General features: G+C 33.6%; 1 protein-coding gene across 3 annotated transcripts in view; it reads right to left on the reverse strand.

Moving 5' to 3' along the window:
* The window catches only part of kuz (zinc-dependent metalloprotease kuz), a 73,938-nt gene extending 52,653 nt beyond the window's left edge, over positions 1-21,285 (reverse strand). For 2 of the 3 annotated variants that reach the window (XM_090106221.1, XM_090106219.1), the window contains exon 1: positions 20,804-21,285. In XM_090106221.1, the coding sequence (XP_089962347.1) occupies positions 20,804-20,864 (61 nt within the window). In that variant the 5' untranslated portion in view covers positions 20,865-21,285. The remainder of the gene's footprint in view (positions 1-20,803) is intronic. The other variant, XM_090106220.1, reaches the window with a different exon arrangement.
* Between the last annotated feature and the right edge of the window lie 464 nt (positions 21,286-21,749).

Below are 21,749 nucleotides of genomic sequence, written 5' to 3' on the forward strand. Positions count from 1 at the left end.
ACACAACTATATCTCTCGTAGGCTCAATAAAGATCAACAAAACGCGACGAGCCAACAACGTGTCACAGTGTATTAACTCAAGTTGCGAGAAACTTCGCCCATAAAGGACTTACCTAACTCTCAACTTAACTGTTTATTAACACCACAGTTTTGGGACTATATACAATACATGGTACAATACATAATTATATGAGGTCGAACGATTTCAAACACTTCTTGCAACGAGATGATACAATCAATTCCAGTTCATTCTCAGTTTTCTGCAAATTTCTCAAATTCTGACCACGAACAGAATAATTAAAGACGAATGCGATTTATCCTTTTATTTTATTACTCCATTATAATAATTGTACAAAGGTAAGGAAAATTCTATTCACCAAAAATACACTGAAATATTACAATGAAACTTTTTTTCCTTTTGTTATAAGTATTTGCTTATAATTGGAATAGGTAATGTAATCTCAAGTTAATTTAAAATTCTTCGTTATCTAAGGGTTATTAGAGACCACGTGTGATATAAAACCGTAATAGATATTCAAATGATAATCAAATATAGATAAGCATAGTTAAACACTTATTTAAAATAACAAATCAGCTTGTTCGATATCCTCCATTCAATACATGACAAAACGCAAACAAACACGGGAATACCAGAACCAACAGATAAAAGTTATCCCTTGATAAGCATATTTTACGGAGAATCCGATTTAGCGCATGTAAGAAAAATTTATGGCCGTACATAATGAGATAATATTTCATACTCCAAGAACACGTGGAAAGGATTTGTAAAGCGTAATGTGTAATAACGTGCAACATAAAGTGGTGAATGCATAATTTGCTTTTACTATGGCATCGCATCACTTTCTTGGAGATTATAAATCCGAAAGTAACTCAGCCGGGTTATTATTACCGAAAGTTCCAACCGCTGTTTGACTACTTACGACTGGTACGAGTTTCATTATCATTAGAAATATTACGTACCTATAGTACCTAAAATGATGTTATCTCTCTTTTAAATAAATATTTAGTAGTGAAAATAAACTTACGAAACATATGTCTAATATGTTCATTATAATTTATTAAGGTAAAATAAATTATAGAAATCGTACAACTTATATTATATATATACGTATCTAGCTGTGACCATATAATGAATAATGAAAATAGATGAAAACATTTTTAGTTCATCAATTTCTGAAACGAAAAAATATTTTTATACAATAAGAGTAGAAATCTCTTGTAAATTGGCAAAGTATGAGCAACATTATTCGCTCCGATGATACTATTTTCATTTTATAATAAATTAAATTAAATTCTCATAACATTGCTCTGTGAAAATGGGAACGAGAAAATCAATGTACGAGCGAACTTAATAAAGGTGACAGGCGTAAAAAAAGAAGAACTTATTTTATTTTTATCCATCGAAAACATTCTCGACAGAAGCGCTGTATCGTTTTTACTTCAACGTCTACATAAATTGGACCTTATAGTGAGTGACATTTTTTTTATTAGCTTATTTTACGCATCTATCGCCCTCGCATAGTGCAGGTCCACACTGCGAGCCTAGCGCGGTTGCGACGGCGGGCGCGAAATATCAAACGTATGAAACGCGCCTTTGCGTCCACATTGAAATGACTATGGCGGAAGCCTAGCGCGACGGTAATGAGCGAGCCAGCGCGCGTAGTTTTCAAACTCTCCTATCCGCGCGTTCTGGCCACACTACGGGCCTAGTCAGCAAGCGACCCAATGCGCGGACGGCGGGGGTATCAAACCAGTTCGGTCTTGTCGCTCGACTTCTTAATTATTATATCCTTTATTGTTTTTCGTAAAATAGCGGTAAATACTTAATTGTTGAAGTGAAACTTCTTTATTTATAAGTGCGATTCAATCTAAAACACTTATATACACCACAGTAATTTTGTAGGGTATAATCTCAATTCTTCATATAAGATTCTCCCGTTATTCCTCTGTTTTATTTATTTCGTGTACAACTTCTATAATGATCTCATCTCAAAATCGGACGGTCCAGTAAAAAAAGCAAATCGTCCAAAGTTTGCAACACCCGAAAAACGTCGAACCGCTACTTGAGCTCGCGCGTCGGTGTGGCCACCGCGAGCGCCCGCTCGTCGCGCCCGCCTAGGCCGCCGCCACCGCGCATTCAGTGTGGACGCACACATAGTCTGTGGATGGCATTGACACTGACAGCCGGTGACATTGTAAGCCCGAGAGTGATAAGCTTTTGTTTTACATTACGTACGTACAAAACAATAAATTATATCTGTGAACGGAAACACATTACAATTGGCACATGGATAAAGGGCTTTTTATTTATTGTATCATTAACGCAACAATAGAACTACTAAATAGAATACGCTTAGAGGAATGCAGGATAGAAGTAAAGCCTTGTATTAAATTAAATTCAGAAATACTTAATAACAACAATTACTATTATTATTGCCCATTGCCTAGTTTGTAATGTCACCCGGATATGAGTGCTGTATGAAATGATTAATGAATTAACAATAATTTCACCGTCTTAGTTAAACAGTTGGTGAAATTAGCCTCACGAAAATCAAAGTGTCCTTTGGTAAGTATATTAGCGTTAGAAGGGAACAAACGACATAATAAATGAAAGTGAGCAGAATGTCAGCGGTAACGACTCATAAAAAAATGAGGAAACATCCCAAGCTCCATATACCTATTACCTACATAAAATAGGTCCAGGTTGCACGAGAGTATGACAACCACGATCCAACTTCCAACTTTGTCACAAAGCAAAGAAACACGGGAAACAATCAAAAGTTTCAAGTCCATTCTCCCTTCAATATCTTCAGATACGTTTTTCTCGTTAATAAGCACCTGGCCCGCTACGTCACGTGCCGAGCCATCGTTAAAAGCGCGAAGACTCCCAAAAGGATTTAAGGATTACTACATTGTCCCAGGGGTTTGAAACTTTCCAACGCTTGACAATAACTTCCCCACTCCTGTTATACTTGCGATTTGATAGCGCTATTGGTTCGGCTTAAATTGCGAGTTAGGTAAGTACATCATACCACTGTGGACTTTTTAATTTAACCAACGCGAATGGAATATGTAAAAAAAGGTTCCAGTCATTATGATAAAAATACACAATACGCTTTATATGTACGTATTTCATTGCTTTAGCCTCGAAAATATCTCGTATAACGAGCTCCAAGTTACGAGACTATTATTGTATTATCAAGAGGTAGAATTTATTTGTGAGAGGCAATTTATAAAACTATCAAATGGATAACAATGTCTAGGACATATTGAAAGTCAAAAATATAAGAGAATAAATTTAACTTCATTGCATTTAGTATAAAATTATAGTGGAGTTATAAAAAAAGAAGAATTTTATATTCGCTTACAAGTAAGTCGCTATGAGCACTTTTTAACTAGAAAAATTAACTGCATGGAAATGCACATATTACAATAATACTGGTCGCATACACAATTTCAATACATTTACATGCAATACTTAAAACGTAACGAGAATTCGATTTCGTTCTAGATCCAATTTACTTAATCGTTCCAAATTAACGTAACAAAAACGTAATATTACTACCGCGTCCACACGACACCATTCAGTAGGTAAACACTGAAAAGACACAAAACAGAAATATTTGCAAACAAACATCAAATCTTAGCCAGCAACTTCCAATTATAAACAGAATGCAATTTGTGTGGGTGACCTAGATTGCAGTTTCAAGCTCACTGACCTGGATTCGAAGGCTGTATCTATGGCTATTCAATTAGAATTCGCGTAAAAATAAAACCTTCAAAAATCGTTGATTTCGGGTACTACAGTTATGCAGCAATTGAAGATAAAAGGTCAGCTTTTGAGCGTCCATCAAATGAATTTTAAACATAAATGTTGTATTTAAATATGTATAAACGAATCAGTGATCGTGCAGAATTTAATAACATAAAAATCCTTGCCATACCATGCATATAAAATTTGAAAACACGATGACTTAGCAAGATAAAACAGAGCCATTCGGAGTTCAAACCGATCGTTAAAACGGATTATAAATTATTCAAACAGGACCAAATCTACGAATTAGTAATGTCTAGCTCCTATTGCCATAAGTCCTCTGGAACTACAGAACAAAGCGTAAAAGAGCCGGGTAAAGAAATTTAATTATCTAGTTAGGGACAGACAAAAGTGCTTTCGCTGACACAAAACTACGGGAAACTCGGCAATACGCGGTGGGACGGGCCAATTACTTAGCGACCAGTTTGTATCGACGTACCTACTCCCCTGGGAGTTGAGTCGGCATACAAATTAGTAAATGTGTGTATTGTCACTGACTGGGAGGTTTATAGCTGCGTAAACAATGTGCATACAGAGAAACATAACTATACTGTTTCACTTACAGTTTACCTGTATTTCCGCGGTATAATATTGCATCTATTTAGTTTTAAAGTTACGTATTGCGTTGTGACGATTACCTAGTAACCAGACACTTAAAACGCACTGATGCGTTACAGTTCTCGAAACGGTCAACCAAGAAGTAAAACTTTATTCTAAAACGCAAATATTGTACGTAGTTTTTTTTCCATTGTAAAAAGTAAATCAGGTTTGTACTCCAATTATTAAAAAAAACGAGCCGTGAGTCAGTATTGCCACGTAATCACTGTTTAGAACGTTCTCGTACATTTCCGAAGTCATTCATTTGTTCATAGTTACACAATAGCATCGTCAAGTGAGCGAAATTGGTTGACAAACGAACATAAATATACACATACACTATACAGTCGATAGTTAATCGACGAACTGTGTACGGACGCAGCCAATCTCGGCCGCGGGACTCGGGAGCTTCGATTAAACCACGAAACAATCCTCCATCAGCGTTGATAACTTTGGTTTTAAATGCAAATTTTAATCAATTGTTTTACGACGCCTTCTATGACTTGAGGAATAATGTTCGAATGTTTATTTAACGGAAGTCATTTTATATGTAAAACACGTCTTTATGGGGACGGGTTTTGGATGTTATTTTAGTAAATACGCCGGGTATGGTATCCTAGAATAACTTAGAGGACAGTCAAACAAAACATTGAAAATTTAGTTAATCACCGATGCCTGACGAAATTGACTTCTCTATATCATTTCCCATGCGAAAGTAACCTTGCGCGACAGATGTTCACCATATTAACGTGTCAAGATTTCATTTATACTATAAGCATTTTACAAGAATATCGTCACATACAATGCACGTATACAGTAATTCTTGCTACAACTAGACGCCGGACACATGTCACTAATTGCTTTCGTTGAGAACTCATAAAACGAAGGAAATGACTTGAGGCCAGTGGCTTTTAATTCACAGCCAACCTCTAATGAAACGCCTTGATGTTTGTTCTTGCGTATTTTATCAGTGTCGAGTTTTATTTGACTTGTGAAAATGGGAAAGATTTTTTTGTGTCTAGATGTCTCTTTTTAGACTGCGTATTAAAATTAAAAATAAAGTATAATACGTTAATACAATCTGAATGAATAAATAGCTATATAAACACTGTTTTCACTGCTCCAATATAATTCTTGATATCAGATTCAGAGTTCGGACATGGTACACGCACAACTACCGTCACACTCTATTTTACCAACCATGCAAGAGAAATAATGCAATGCTGAATACAGAAACAAATTAAACTAATTATTTTAAGAAAAGAGCATAATATTATGAAAAACAGTTTTTACTTGCATATATTTCAACTGATTAGTGATTAGTTACCATTTTCCTTTATTACTTCAAATATCATAACCTAAATCCCATTACCACAACAATAATACAAAAATACCCGTCCGAGAATCTCGAAAAGCAGACAGCACAATATCCAGCAAATGTAACAGTGTAACTAGATAAGTGCTGCATAATGCAGAACTAGAGAGACGCACGTACAAAATTACGCTTATGTACTATGTAAATAAGGTGAGCGTTGTATAAAATGCAACTCGTGGCCGCGCGCTACCCGCTGCAGCGTACACCTATAGGACCCACTGACCCAATTCCCTTATGAAACCTCTTGTTCCTTGTTGCCAGGGGAAATATCTCCGCATTGATTTATACAACTTGTACATTTTTATACTGACGATATATTATGGGATGCTGGGTCGCTTATCTCGAATCGATAGCTGGAGTAATGTGAGTGTAAATATTGTTTACGCGCCTTTATTTTATAGGACGTCCATATTTTTACAAAAATGTGTTAAATGTATACTTATTGTTAAAACTTATATATCACATTTTCAACAATATTTTACATTTCCAAATTAGAAGCTTCTTTATCGTAAAATATGACGTGAAACATTTTGTACATTCTACGAGGAAACTTATAAGATTTCGCGCGTATTCTTGACATAGTGTGTTCCCATTCCCTCAGTATGTCATGGGGCATGCATTTTACAACTGTTTCACTGATCGATTGCCGGTTAGGGTCAAGTGGGTGAACTGCCTTCTCCCTCCGGGGACTTTTCAGAAACGGTCCTATACATATAGGCCGTATAAAATATGATCATATTAATTTTCGAACTCATTATAATTTGGAAACGTTCTGCTTTACTTAAAAACTGTTCAAAATTGTTACATATTTCTGTTCAGCCATAACAGCACTTGAATATTAGCAGCGCACGAGATGCGCAGCCAGTGGTTAAATGCAAAGTTTCATAACATGAAAATAAAAATGAAACATCTTAAATGCAGTTTGTAGCTAACCGCGACAGCATCGCGCTCGGTTAGCCTCGCTGACCCAATTACCTTATGAAACCTCCTTGCAACCGAGTTGGAAATATATCTGCATTGATTACCTTTACTTTGCTATTTGGAACGTGTTAAGTTTTACAGAGTTGGTACGTAATTAACGTTGGAGGCTCGTGTTCTTCAAAATAAACAACTGTGGTAAAATTAATACCAATAGGCAAGTTAATATAGTACCTCATATGTTGTTATTTTTTATTATATGAAAGAAAGTAAAACATTTGTACATATAGAGCTACAGTGTTGAATAACAAAAATAAAATAAAACTTAAAAAGTGTGTCACATAGCACCGTCCAAAAGGAACTAGTTCAGTTTGTGCCAGGCGCTGGTTTTCAACTTGATCCTAATTGCAACTCACGGGTGTGAAACTGTGTAAAATAATAAATAAAATGTTGAGGTATGCGTTATATGTTATTAAAGTCTGATTTAAAACCAGTAAATATAGTACTTTGGTTTTCTTGCTTCAGTAAAAAAGATACTCTCCACCTGCAATCTAATTCCTCTCTTCTCGAAGTAGTAAAAAGTGCATCGTGTGTAGATGACTAATAGAGCCTGCTTTAATTGCCTAGTCAAATTTCTGCCAATCAACTATCCGTATGTGTAATTGCTAACTCAGTTTCGATTTACCAGCTTCTCCAATAACCGTTCAAAACGGATCATATTAAGGTAAATTAATGGATAATTGTGTAATCAATACGCAGAGCAAGCAAATTTTGCATAAATTAGCATCCGATTCGTAACAGGAAGGACTAATGCACAATAATACACAGCCGTACATTATCTCTACGCTAATTCTGTTTGCTCTTGAATGTATAGGAGATTCTCTCATTAATTAATGTCCTGATAAAACAAACAGTCTCGCGAGGCAACTGCTACGCGAAGTAGCTAGGTCAGAGGACGTGGCTCGGCCGAGGAATGTTCATAGACATAGACCCAACTGCTTCGACACATCAATTGCTTCGCGAGGCTGCTCGCACAGTGTATACTCGCCTAACAACAATTGTGTAATGTAAGAATAATACCGAAATATATTTATGTTTGCGGCAATCAATCAGTTTCCAAATCTTGTTGGCTTAGCGGATAGCGATAGTTAAAAGTAATTTGGAACCTAAATTCAATATAGCCTTTGTCTCCAACGCTCCGTCACCCGTCACTTTGACCCTAATAACTTTTAGAAAAAATCCTTTAGCTGGTGTCTAGAGCAATTTAAAAAATTGTCGCTATATTAGATGAGATCATTACGTCGAATTTGTTTTCAGATTTTGTTATCAAATATGACCACAGTACGGTCTACTGACCATCAAGTATGAATTAATAATTTATTGTCTATCTACATTTTAAAGACTCTATAAATATTATCCGAATTCCAAGAATTCCAACAAACAAAACGCACAGAACTAAAACTGAAGTTTTAAGTATTAGTTCTGTGCGTTTTAAACGTAGTTGTAAAGAACAAGAGCAAAAATTAATCACGAAAGCAAACTTATTCAATCGGCTGAACAAATCACAAGCCGATGCAATCAAAATAAAACCATTTGAACACTAAGTATAGCAGCCAGGTGAGATTATACAACCGAGTTGGAAACTTAAATAACGACAAACGCTAATCTTCAGATGGGACTAAGAAACTTTAAGTTTTGCCCTGAAACTTGGCTGTGTTTACTTGCTTTAATATTACAGAATGCAAATTCATCATCGTATTATGGATATTCTTATAAACTTCAAATAACTTTTTTATATAAATCCATACTAATATTATAAATGCGAAAGTAACTCTGTCTGTCTGTCTGTTACTCAATCACGCCTAAACTACTGAACCAATTTGCATGAAATTTAGTATGGAGATATTTTGATACCCGAGAAAGGACATAGGCTATCTTTTATTGCGAAATATGTACCACGAGCGAAGCCGGGGCGGACCACTAGTTAAAGAATAATACAAAATATATAAGACTACCAACAGATGTTAATTATGCATATAGAGTATCTTTCTTTCTTTGTTCTTTAGATGAATGAAAGAGAACGTTTTATTGTAAACGCCATAAAATACAGTCATACATAAATAGCCGCCTTATGGGACGGAGTCATCTCTTCCAGACCATCGTAAACAACAAACATAATATTTACTTAAAACAAGAAAAACGATACAAAGAAAACATTCACTTACTAATGTTGATGGAAAAGGAATTAATTCTAAACTTATTAATTCTAAATATTTTAAGCATAAAATTTCAGTATCTGAGAATTTAATAAATAAACATTTCTTAGAATTCTACAAGGTCACTGAGCCCCAACATTTAATGGAAATACATAGTTATATATTTAGATAATATTTGAGATTTAAAATTAATTATATATTTACTAGAATTCATTTTGAAACTTGAAGAATATTAGGTTTACCTACCTACTTACTTATGCATTAATAAAAATAATAAAATTGGATTCGTTTTGGTCATGACCACACACCTCTTAGCAATTTACAGAAATAAGTATGATTTCATTTATATTTACTTTTTAGATATGATATAGTGGAGTGTGATGCATACAATAAAAACACTTTTAGGTTTAATCTCAACTCAAAACAGGATAAATTATGCATTATCATACAATTTAATTTATTCATAATCTCACTAATACAATATGAATAAAAACTGCATATTATCGATCTCCATACAGCTACAGCTAGAAAATGAAACCAGTGGCGAGATAGGGCGTCGACCTTGACGGAGCGACCGCTGGGCGGGCGGTGGGCGGCGAACACAAACACGCTCTGGATAGCCACCGACAGAATCTGTTTAGAGCTTTAAAATCAGTAGCTGTATTGTGAATTAAAGGAACACGATAAGACGTATAGGTAGAGTGTATCCAATGCTGGAACACTATTAACGGTTAACGAACGCAGGACTTGTGTGTCCGGAAAGTCAAATAAATCAACGGTAGAATTTATAATTAAAGTTTCAAATTACCGTGAATCAAATTTAAGGAATGAGATTATGAATTTTATCATTAATACCTATATGACTAATGACATACAATAATTTATAACATTTGGAGTTTTATATAGTTATTACGTTTCTTTACAAAAAAAAAATCCAGTTGAACAAATGAATGTTTCAGTTACAAAGGTAGCGCAAAACTGGATAATAACTACCTAATTAATTTTAGAATATCTCAAATATTCGTCCTACTCAAGGTAACCTATTCAATGGATATCTATATTTAGGAAAGGTTACACGGGGACGGGTTATTCAAAGGTAAATTTACCTTCTCATCTTCATAACGTAAACCTTTTTACAGTGATAAAGAGTAACCGCTTAAAGCGAATAAATAAAATCTAATTTATATTTAAATTCAATGCTTCAATTCCAATTAAAAAAATATTAATAATATGTTACGTGAATTATGAGGAAAAGATTCAAAATACGTAAAAAGTACTCGATGTTTTATTTATATGCAAATATAATGAAGCATTTTCCTTAATGATTTTGTTTAATTTTAATATGCGATATCCTTGAAAACAACACGAGTTACCAGAATTATAAAACGCGAGGAAATGTAATAATGATTCATGTTTGGTACGAATTATTATGCAAGTAATGATGTCGTACAAAAAGTCTTTATGGGACCATATATGTTGTACCTACACATAAGATAGTAAAAAAATATTATTTTATCCAGTAGTCTGATCTGCAATAAACCACAGGGGTAACGTTGAATGGTGAGCGCATTCACGAGAGTTACGACTACACAAATCAAATGAAGTGCCTATTTGTTTATTTGTAGTCATCTCTAGAGACAACGTTGAGTCGTTATATTAACGGAGTTTGTGCACCTAACATAATACGTTACTGCAGCGTAAATTATTGCTGTGTTTGGGATCCTTTGGAGCGTGCGTTTATGATGCTTGCTTGTATACCTATAACCTAGGTAAGCCTAGACTTGACAGTTTTCTGGGAGTTTACAGCGGGCTTACTGAAAATGGAATTCCTCTCACATAAGTTGTGGTAAATATTTCTTCAATTTCACATAATATTCAAAATGATGTCCGAATACGAATCCTTTTATCCCCTATTTCATTTATGACGTCGTGTAAACCAGACAACCGTGGAAAGCAATATTGACTGTTATTATTACGTGAACAAAGGAGAGTACCTACTTCATACGTTGCAACCGTTAAAGGAAATAAAAATCGTTATATGACTGAAATAAAACATAGAATATGCTCCATAAGCTCCATTATAATCTTCTGAGAGGCAATATTGCTATTCTAACTTCTAAGTATTACGTAGGCAAAAGATACACTTGAGTTTGTTTTGATATTTGTTTTTATTGATGACTTTCGAGTTAATTGCAAAACAGAATCTTGTTTTTGTTTTACAATTAACGAATCAATTCATAACAGTATGAACGTTAGGCCTTTTGTTAATTTTGTGACTATTATAAATGATCCGCTTCTAAAAGTATATATAGTTCGATAAATAAATGCTGAAGTGGACTAGCAGGCAAGTATAAAACTCTAAGATAAGTAAGATGAAGCACATAGAGGTGAAAGTAAAACCACTAGTCACTACATATAATATAAACTCCAGCTGTCTAGGACTTTCGATCCTACTGATATTGTGTTTAGTCTTCCTTTCTACGGAACTACTACTTTTTATGGAATATTTTATAGTCCGGGATACATCGCCCATTTTTGCAAGTGATTACTATCAAGCTAATTTTTCGTGAGTAGCTTTATTTTGATGAGATGCCCAATAATTTCATGTACAAAACTCTCGATTGTGGTAGCTATTAGAGGAAACAAGGATAAAATATTTTGATTTGATGGTTCTCAAATATTAATTACTAAAATAACTTAATGTTTTTTTTTGTTCAATCTCAAGATAATTATCTAAATTATTCGAAAAAATATTTGTCCTACAAAATCTATGGTTTGATCAAAGAGTCCCCCTTTCCAATGTGTATCTGTCGTGGCCATATCGTAGATTTGCTCATTTCATGATATGATCGATCATTTCACGAAATGGTCGCATTTCATGAAATGGCCAACATAGTTTGATCAGATCGTTAAATCGTCAACGTTTCACGATTTGGCCATCCACATTTGGCCAGATCGTATAAAATAATATAAAGAGTCCATAAAATATTAAAAAATTCAGAATATTCTAAAAACTTGTTTAATGTCATTTAAGTTAGTGACGCGGCAGCGGTCGGCGAATGCTAGAAGCGAATCGTTTTTGCAATAAAAAACAGTTAGGTTAGGTTAGGTTAGACTTTGATAAACAAAGCACGAGCCGAGCGAGCAAAGCGAGCGTGCCGCGGCAGCGGCTGGCGAGTGCCAGAAGCGGATCGCTTTTTAAAAACAAACAATTATAATACTATAGTAGGATATATAAATATATATCCTAAAAGAAAAAATGCGTCTTAAATTATTTTATTTAAGACGCATTTTTTCTTCAATACATATAAGATATCCACATTTTCCATAGTACTCGAACCGTCCGCGTCGTAAATTCTTTGCTATGACTTTCTTCATATTGTTATTAAACGAATTATGAAGTTTTTAACTGCGAATAATTAAATTTTCGCCAGTGGCCGCCATCTTATCACATAAACACAGAGCTTGCAGCGCCTCTACCAATGATTAATGTAACTATTTTACGATATGATCAAATAATTTTGATCATTTCATGAAAAAACCGCGCGTTTAGTTGGCCATATCGTGAAACGATTTCTTATCATTGATCTGCTCAAGCCACATCATGATGTGGCCAAACTAAATTGGCCATTTCACGAAATGGTCGCATTTCGTGAAATGGCCAGTCATATCATGAAATGAGCAAATTTACGATTTGGCCACGACATATCGATGACGAAGTTATCATAAATGATTACTAACCAGCTGATTTTTTTATTTTCACTTATTTAATACTTATATAATTCAACAGACATATTGTCCTACAAATTGCGTAATAAATATTTGAGAACCGTCAAATCAAATTTTTTTATCCTTGTTACCTCTGTAAGCTACCACAATCGAGAGTTTCGTACATGAAATTATTGGGCATCTCATCAAAATAAAGCTACTCACGAAAAATTAGCTTGATAGTAATCACTTGCAAAAATGGGCGATGTATCCCGGACTATTAACGAGGCATTTGAAATGTTAAGTAATTAGAGTGATTATATAAATTTCATCATACTAGTGAGATTATAAATAATATGGTAAGTATTCATATTTCATAATAGATACGAATACGGAATAATGTTTAAATTAAACGATTGCACATCGGCAAGCTTTTCAATTTTAATTTATGCATTTAAACAAATATAATTTAACGTAATGAATACATTTCCTCTATATCGCTTTCTATTTTTACCTAAACAAACTCCTTTACGAAATGCTATAACAATTTTTACGAATTACGAAGTGTTAAACCACGTTACCAAAAAATTTTAATACATAATATATAGATAACCCACCATACAAATTACGAACTATGTACATATATGAAAACTAGTACAAACATGGGCATTCTTTTTTTTTTGTTTCATCTAACTATTCATTCTTTCAACAAACAAACCAGCGAAGTCCATATTTCCGTCGCACAGTGACTTAACTAAATTCTTGGCACCGCCTACAATTAAGCAGACGCTGGATGAATCAACAGCGTTGTCCCCAGCCGCTGACCGAGACTAGTCTCGTCTCAGATTAACCATATCTATACACAATCCCAAACAAAAGTACGTGGCTCGATGCCATCGTCCATTATGATTCGCACCGAATTGCCGCCTCTAACTTCGTAATTAGTCGCCGTTTTTAGCATTTCCATCGCCTGGCTATTCAGTAAAAGCGTTATTACCTCGCATTACTTAGTAGGTGCAATAAAAATGAATTTATTCCAGTGCAAATAATTTACAAAGTGAGATTTGTAGAGTTCAACAAACTCTCTAATGGCAGTTTAAATGTAGGCGGGACTTTTATTAGATTGTTAACATACTACCGCGATTTAAGAAACAACGCGATTGAGATGTAGCTGTTAGCACTAAATTAGCACTCTGGCGAAGACCTTCACGATCGACTTGTTTTAATAACTCACGTAAACATAATAGATCATCGATGATTTAGCTCCTCTTAAAATACACGTACAAAAAAGGCTATTATGAAAATTTGATAACATTTTATAACGCTAACATATTTTGCATCATATTTTCCTAACGGAAAAAATACTCGATAGCAATTAATCCATTATCCACGGACAGCAATTTCCTCCTGAATACTTTAAACGATGACTCACAAGAGCTAGGTAATGTATTAAATAACAAAGATTTGTGAGCCCTGCGTGCGCCGAGTCATGCCCGGCGAAGCGTGATCGCCTTCCAAGGCTCTAGCACAGCTCTAGAGCGATTTAAAGCCTATAGCCTTCACTTAATGTAACATAAAAACCTCGACCCGGTCATTCTAGGTTTTAGATTTAAATAATGACTCATTAAACACCAACGCGTAGGCATGAAATCTGATATTCGATAAAGTGAAAACTTTATGTTATTAGATTTTTAAAAAGTCGAATTCCCGTATTATTTAAGTAAGTCCATAAAAATGATAAAATCGGTAACATAAAATAACTGCGTATATATAAAACAATTACAAACATGATCATTGTGTTAATTTAATCAATTAATTAACACATCGTGTACATAACTTAACAGTTATTAATTAAGTCGAATACATACAATATAGATTATGTAATTTGTATATTAATTACATCGATATAAACATAAGGGTTTCTTCTCCCTCATAAATATATTTGTAAGCAGGACTTTATGATATAATACGCCCCCAACTCTAATGCACATTTTATTAAATGCAGTTTTCAAATGATGAAGGGAAAACGATGAGTTAAGATAAAGAAGATTCATTCAGTAGTTGCACAGCAAATTCATTAAAACGAATAAAGGTTTGCTGAGAATGCACAATGGGCCTCTATCGGCTTCAAGTGTGGCAAGCGCACTCGGATTGTGACGTCACTGCTCTCCGAGCTGATATCCCATTCAGGGATTACCGGCGATGTGGCAAGTGGAGTAGATACGTGATAGCTAGAAACAACTTCTGCGAGATTAATATACAAGTAAGTACCTAGGTATAATAACTAACAATGTACGAGTATAGTACATAAAAATAAACAGTATACAAACTGAACTCGTATTATTTTCTATTAACAATTTACTATACGTTGTATTTTACGAGCGAAAGTAAACTTTAAGATTAACTTGATTGATCTTGAACGATCAGTAACTAAGCAGGCGTGCATAAACAATCCGATAAGTCGACAATTAGCAGTGTTTTAAATAATTTATATTCTTTATTACACCTAGTTGCGAAACGGAATCCAATTGTTGGACAAGGGCAATTCATTTGAAACTAGGGCGATTCATTCTTCCGAGACGATACAGTTTTAAATTTGTAAAGTTATAGTAACTAATATATTTTTAGTGAACTATTGTTACATGATTATGAGTAAAATAAGCAATAGCATGTTGATCATAGCGTTAAAAAATGCAAACAGTCAACTGATAAGATACTACTCTGTAGATATCATCATTGCTAGTTTAAACAACACACTGTGATTTATCTTGAAATTGTGTGCATAACGAAGATAGTTTTATTATAATTACCATTCTCAAGTGGAGTTACGTAAGTTCATTGTATTGAAATATGTTCATCACTATTATTGTTACACGATAGTTTACGATCACATGTGAACAGTAAAACTCTGGTTTAAATATCTGGTTATACTGTAGCGAGATAACACAAGCTACTTTTACAGCTATCTTGATTACCGTTTAACTTTAACCTTTTTGCACGCCTCATAAGCGAAGCGTTGAGGTGGGTACTACTGTCACTTCGCGCAAAACATCTGATTTTTCAAACTTAAAATGTCTTTATGTATCATACATTGCACTTGTAAGATAATACATACACACACATATTAAGAAAAAACACTATTTTTAACGTTCATGATATTTTTGATGTCATTTTTGTTATTTAAACTAGTTAAAAAACAGTTTAAAAAAGTTCTGTCTTGGACGTCCGTGTGTCTGTATGTGCGGATCCTTTTTCTTGTTAACACGATAGCGACCGAAATACTTTACTAATCGAGTCTTTTTTTTTCTCTTACGCTTGAGTATGCTCAGGAATAGAACCCTTTCATTTTTCAGGGTCTGATTCGATGTGGTTTAATTGTTATTAAATAAACAAAAATAATAATTAATAAATATTTATTAAAAAAAAAATATGAGGCGTGCACTTTTGGATTTTCCAAATTATTCGTTTATTACATTTTTATCCTAAAAACACTTTTAAGAAATCGTTCGTTTTGACCAATAGAAAAAAGCATTAACTTCAGCTCAGATTCACAGGACGTAAGAAGCGAAACGAAACTTTATATCACCGATATCTACCATCAGAATTGATCTTTCTCTACTCTATCTAAAGTTATGGTTACACGGTAAGCAACCTTCTCCAAAGTTCTGGTAGTTACAGCGTTCACAGCTAATCGCAGCATCAAACAAGTGCACCACGCAGAACACACGTAGATACACGGCTGACGCATCGGCCGCGATCTGTGACGCCTGGGACGTTGAACCGGCGAGGTCACGACCACTGTGACGTGTGCTGCCTATTGAATACCACACCGTCTGCCGAACGACACTCCGCCAATCGCGTCTATTATATCGTAATATTTTAAACGATTTCATAAATTTAAATTACTCCCTGTTTGTATTGATGAGTTTATTGAACTCGCATGGGAACGCTAACAACTGCCAACTATGGCGAATTTACTTAATACATATAATAAATCTAAGAATGAGTAATAATAACTCTTATGAATTTGATCCATTTAGCTGTAAAAAAAACGAATTTTAATAAGTCTTTTGAAATATTAAAAAGCAAAATGTTACTTCAAAGCATCAAAATATTCACAGGTTCAAAGTTATCGCTTCAAATACATACTTCCAAAATCCGAACAAATTCGTAAACGAACCGAGTGTACACTGTCTCACGTTACGGGGTGAAATTTTAACGGAACCGTAATGTAAACGCCGCTTAATTGATCAGCTTTGAGAGCCCGTTAAGTGACGAAGCAAGTTATTCTTGTATACGTATGTAGCTAGATATATTATATAAACCAGTTGACCGTGGTGTCGTCCGCGCAAACCGCAATCTCAATGTTACCCCTAAAGGGATGAAATTTCGTAGAATCCCGAGCCTACACTTTATAAAGACCCACCTTTCAAGTATGAAAGGATTATAGACAGGATTTCGGGATCAGGCAGTGGGGTTCATATTTGATTTTAAGGAGATACGGAAGAATAAACATCGCATACAATTTATTCGTAGTGCATTTTATTAACAGATTAATAATTTTTAAATTGGGCTTGTCAGTGGACAGTATCTATTTAAAACAAATAATGGCCAGAACTAGAACATAACTTTTGATTTCGTCTGAGGTTTAAATCATGAATATTCACTTCGAATAGCACACTTTTTGTTACACACAAAAGAAACAACAACCGTCTCATTGCATAGTACATATACCTATTCTGTGTTATTTTTTTTTAGGCAAGTAATTAAAATTTGCACAAACTGTATTGTCTATGAATAAACATGTTTCTGGAATGGCTTTTTAATTACTTAAAATAAAAAAGTGAGACCAAATTTCAAGTCGTACAAATTGCGTTCGATAGCTAGCTGGATGAAAATTACAGTACGGAAAACCTCTCTCGAAATAAAATTAAAATATATTTTCTCTTATTTTGTTCCGCACTCAGTACAGTTTTTAAGTGGATGCCTGAAACAGCTTACGGATAGTAAGCAGAAAAGGGTGCGTAAAAAGTTTTACATCCTGCCTGTGAATAATTTGAAACGCCTTTTCATTTCTATTTTCACTAATTTAACTAGCTATATAAAATGTCCTTTATACTGTGCGCCATTGTTTGAGCTGCTATTGTCGAGTGGATATGCTTCTTGTCTCCATTTCAGAAACAATTGACGGATCTATGCAATCAGAATTACAAGAGCATTGATCGCAGCTTGGAAGTTAATAACGATGTTCCTTTCTTCACAGTAAAATCTCGACAAAAACCACACTATCCTTTCATTTGCAGTTTTTCTGCTACATAGGGTTTAAGTACATAAGTAAATTATTAATTAATTACTGATATCATGATAAAGCGCTCGTTTATTTCGTCTGCGCATAATTAATGAACAAATTCATTATTAATTTATTTATACATAAGGAAAGAGGATCAAACAGTACACAACAAAGTTGATAAAAACTTTAATATTAAATTAACATTCAAAATGTTTCGTACAAAATTATCAGTAGGAAAAACCCAGACGATACTGTAAATATTCAGTGTGGGCCGCGTCAAAGCGAAACATTTTAACGCGATGTGGGTCATTCCACTTCGCCACAAAATTAGTCACAAAGGATGCGAGCAACCTGGCCGTCTTGACACAGAGTAATCTCCACACATTGAGTGGACGGCGCATCGTGTCGCTTGACCGATACTCGACACAAAACAAAGAACTCGTATATATAAGGAGCTTTTTGTGTGCCGAGCGAGTTCGTTGGTGACTTCGACGAGAATAAATTACCGCCCCCAAAAATAAAACGGGCGTGAGATGTCAACGGTTAACTTTGTTTAACGCAACACAAGTGTCTCGAGTTCTTTTCTTTGATATTCTAAATTGTATTTATTACGGTTTTTATTTTATAAGCAAGTTTCCGGCTCCCGGTTTCTTTGGATGTTTGTAAATTGGACATCCGTTTCAATGGAGGCATTTATATCTTCGTGGAACCTTCTGACCCTTGTGGTCGGTTCGTAATATGGCGACTTTACATATTGCTATGTGTTTGCTGTCCATTGTAATATTCAAATAACCCGGAACATCGTTATTACTAATACCCGTGTTCAATTGAGGCAAACATTCTTGGTCATTAACTGCTCAGATACCTTCCTAATTTGGGCTATATTGATAGACGATACTTAAATTACCGAACGCTTAGTACAGTTATAATTACGGTGGTACGAGACCAAGTTCGTCGGTTGGTTTATCACGATCGCGAATATCTAGACGCGTAGGCGTGGTTAGCTGTGATTCAGAACTGGTTTTGCTAAACCCATTGAACATTGATACATGGATATGACGGGGAAAGTAGAACTGCATGATGGATGACGTGTCCACTCTTGACATGAGGGCTACATTCTTAAATATGCCTATATTAAAAAAATAGGCTATAATTATAAATAAATATTAAATAAATATTATTAAAAAGAAATACATGATAAGTACATATTGGTAGGAAAAAAATTCATTGTTGTTTTGTAGGTTATGGTCTGTGTAACTTTATGTAGTTAATATATATGAATATGTAATACTTAAAACTTTTAATGGAAAATTATGTTCGTTTGATTAAAGAATAGGCTTAAATTGAATTTAAAATGCTTATATCTTCTGGATGTTTTAAGAACAATTGCTTGTAGGTAACATATACCATACCCCTGACCCACCTTTGTAAGCATACCATAGTTGATAGTTAAAACATTAGCACATTCAATGCTTTCTGAATAATGTAAGTTGCAAACCGTACAAAAGAATTTTTTATTATTTTCCTCAGGATAAATCAAAGAGGTATGATTCAATATTTATAGGCATTAAGTCAACCAGGGGAAATGCATTCTAACAAAAAACAGTTTCATAGTGAATGGATAGTGGTCATGAATATTGGTCATATTATAGTTCAAATAACTTAAAATTATCTTAAGACGATTCAAAAGTGCTTCTAGAAGAAGTCTAATTTAATAATTAAATGTTTGAGTTTGAATTTTTATTCTTTGTATTCTTAATCAATAAGTTGTTTTTGAAATGTACAATTAATGCATACATTATACTTTGATAAGAATATTTGTAAATTGTTAACTAGGTATAAAATCAAGAAATATATGTTACTGAAATTACACCAAAATGTACCATTGCTTTTGTTTTTATTTATGGATAATTAATCATAAAAAGTCCATTTAATTAAAAACAAAGTTATTTTCAAAGCAAATTGTTATTATCATATTTAATATATTTAATAATTACTAATTAGTTAACATATTTACTGCTATTGTTAAACATATATTGTCAATTACAAAGCGGCCGATAAAGTTTTCCCACCCTGTTTGCAAAAACTGTGAGCAACTAAAAATATTTGAAATTTTGTAATAATCTGGTTTTACAATGTTGTTGGTACATTTCACATTTGTGCATATTGCATGGCACACAGTTATTTATCTTGGACCTAACTATAGATATTACAATGTGTGAAATACATGGAAATATTTATTTTTATAGCTTATTTTAGTTGACTAATGATACTTACATCTAGAAACTTTTTATAATTTGTGTGACTCTGACTCAATTTCACAATTGCTAAGAAACTGACATCATCTGGCTCATCATGGCATCTTAGCTTAATGTAAACAATGACAAAGAAAACATTTGTCTATACAACTAAGATATTAAAAGACTTAAGGTACATAGAAACTATGGCTTGCGTGTACTATTTTGAGTACTAACTATTCAAAATAAGTTACAGAATAAAGATATATTTACTGAACATATAACCTATATTTAAAAAAATCTTGATTAAAATTTGTTTTTAAACATCATGATAATTTATAAACGTAGGGATGTTTGGGCTTAATGTATTAATTATGGAATGTTTCTGATAGTTTTGTATTATGAAATACATGTTTATTTTGTATTTTGCAATTCATATTCATTTGCATTGTTATGATAAGAAAGGGAAGTATAAGAAAATAATTCAAGTATTATCTAGCTGAGTCAAATCTGCGATACTCCGAATTGTACAGTCAACAAAACAAGTTGATTCATCAAATTGGTTCATAATGGCACCAATACATATCTACCAGTATAAACTGATACTATAAGGATATAAACACTTACCGCTTTCTATATATGGCAGGGCAAGTAGTAGAAAAATTGTGTATCCAATTTCACTAAACATTGTCGCTTAAAAACACACACTTTTGGTATCACTAAGTCATTGCACACACAGCTGATTTTCAAACTACACAAAACCTTTGTCTGTTTTCGATAAAAACGCATGCGCGTGCAAACAATATTTTTTATTTACATTACAACAAATAATTCTCACAATAAATAAACTTAAGACACAATGCACGTAAATTAATTCATGTTAAAATTTACTTGTAATCATAGACTTGCTTTGTTGAAACAAATAACAACAATGATTTTCTTTCCCTACAAACGAATTCACTAAAAACATAACTTTTTCTATGTTATAAATAAAAAACAATTCCGTTTATATTCAACATTCTCATTTTTAATTAAGAATATTAACTTCTTCACACTTTAAACATAACAATCAAATAAAAAAACGATTTCCGTCCTTCGCCATCTCTTGACTGACATATTGGAATTATGTCGAAGAGAGTGCGTTCATAAACAATGTCTATGCTTCGAGAAATTGGATGCGTTCAATTTAATATATTTAAGGTAAAAAATGCTGTACGTATTATGATTTAGTTATTTCAATTATGATGGTTTATAACCCGATTAAAATAATAAATAGGTTATAGTTCAATCTTCATATTTATGTACTTCCAAAATAGTGAACTAAAAGAATAACAGTCAAATTACATAGAGTAAATTTATTGATAGGTTATAATCACAGATAAAATGTATCTTTTTTATTATTTAAATAAAATCATGAATATCTGCATTCGATACTATATTTGTGATTTAGGGCCGATTTTTCAATGCCCAGATAAACAGCTAGATAGACTTTATTCTTCAGTTAACAAAATATTCAATTTTTCAATAGACGAATAGGACTTATCTATCGAATAACTACGTTATTTGAGGAATA

This window comes from Colias eurytheme, chromosome 10, assembly GCF_061535395.1.
Source record: "Colias eurytheme isolate Ceu_HAF_F1 chromosome 10, ilColEury1 Martin Lab GWU primary, whole genome shotgun sequence".
NCBI classification, from domain to species: Eukaryota; Metazoa; Arthropoda; class Insecta; order Lepidoptera; family Pieridae; genus Colias; species Colias eurytheme.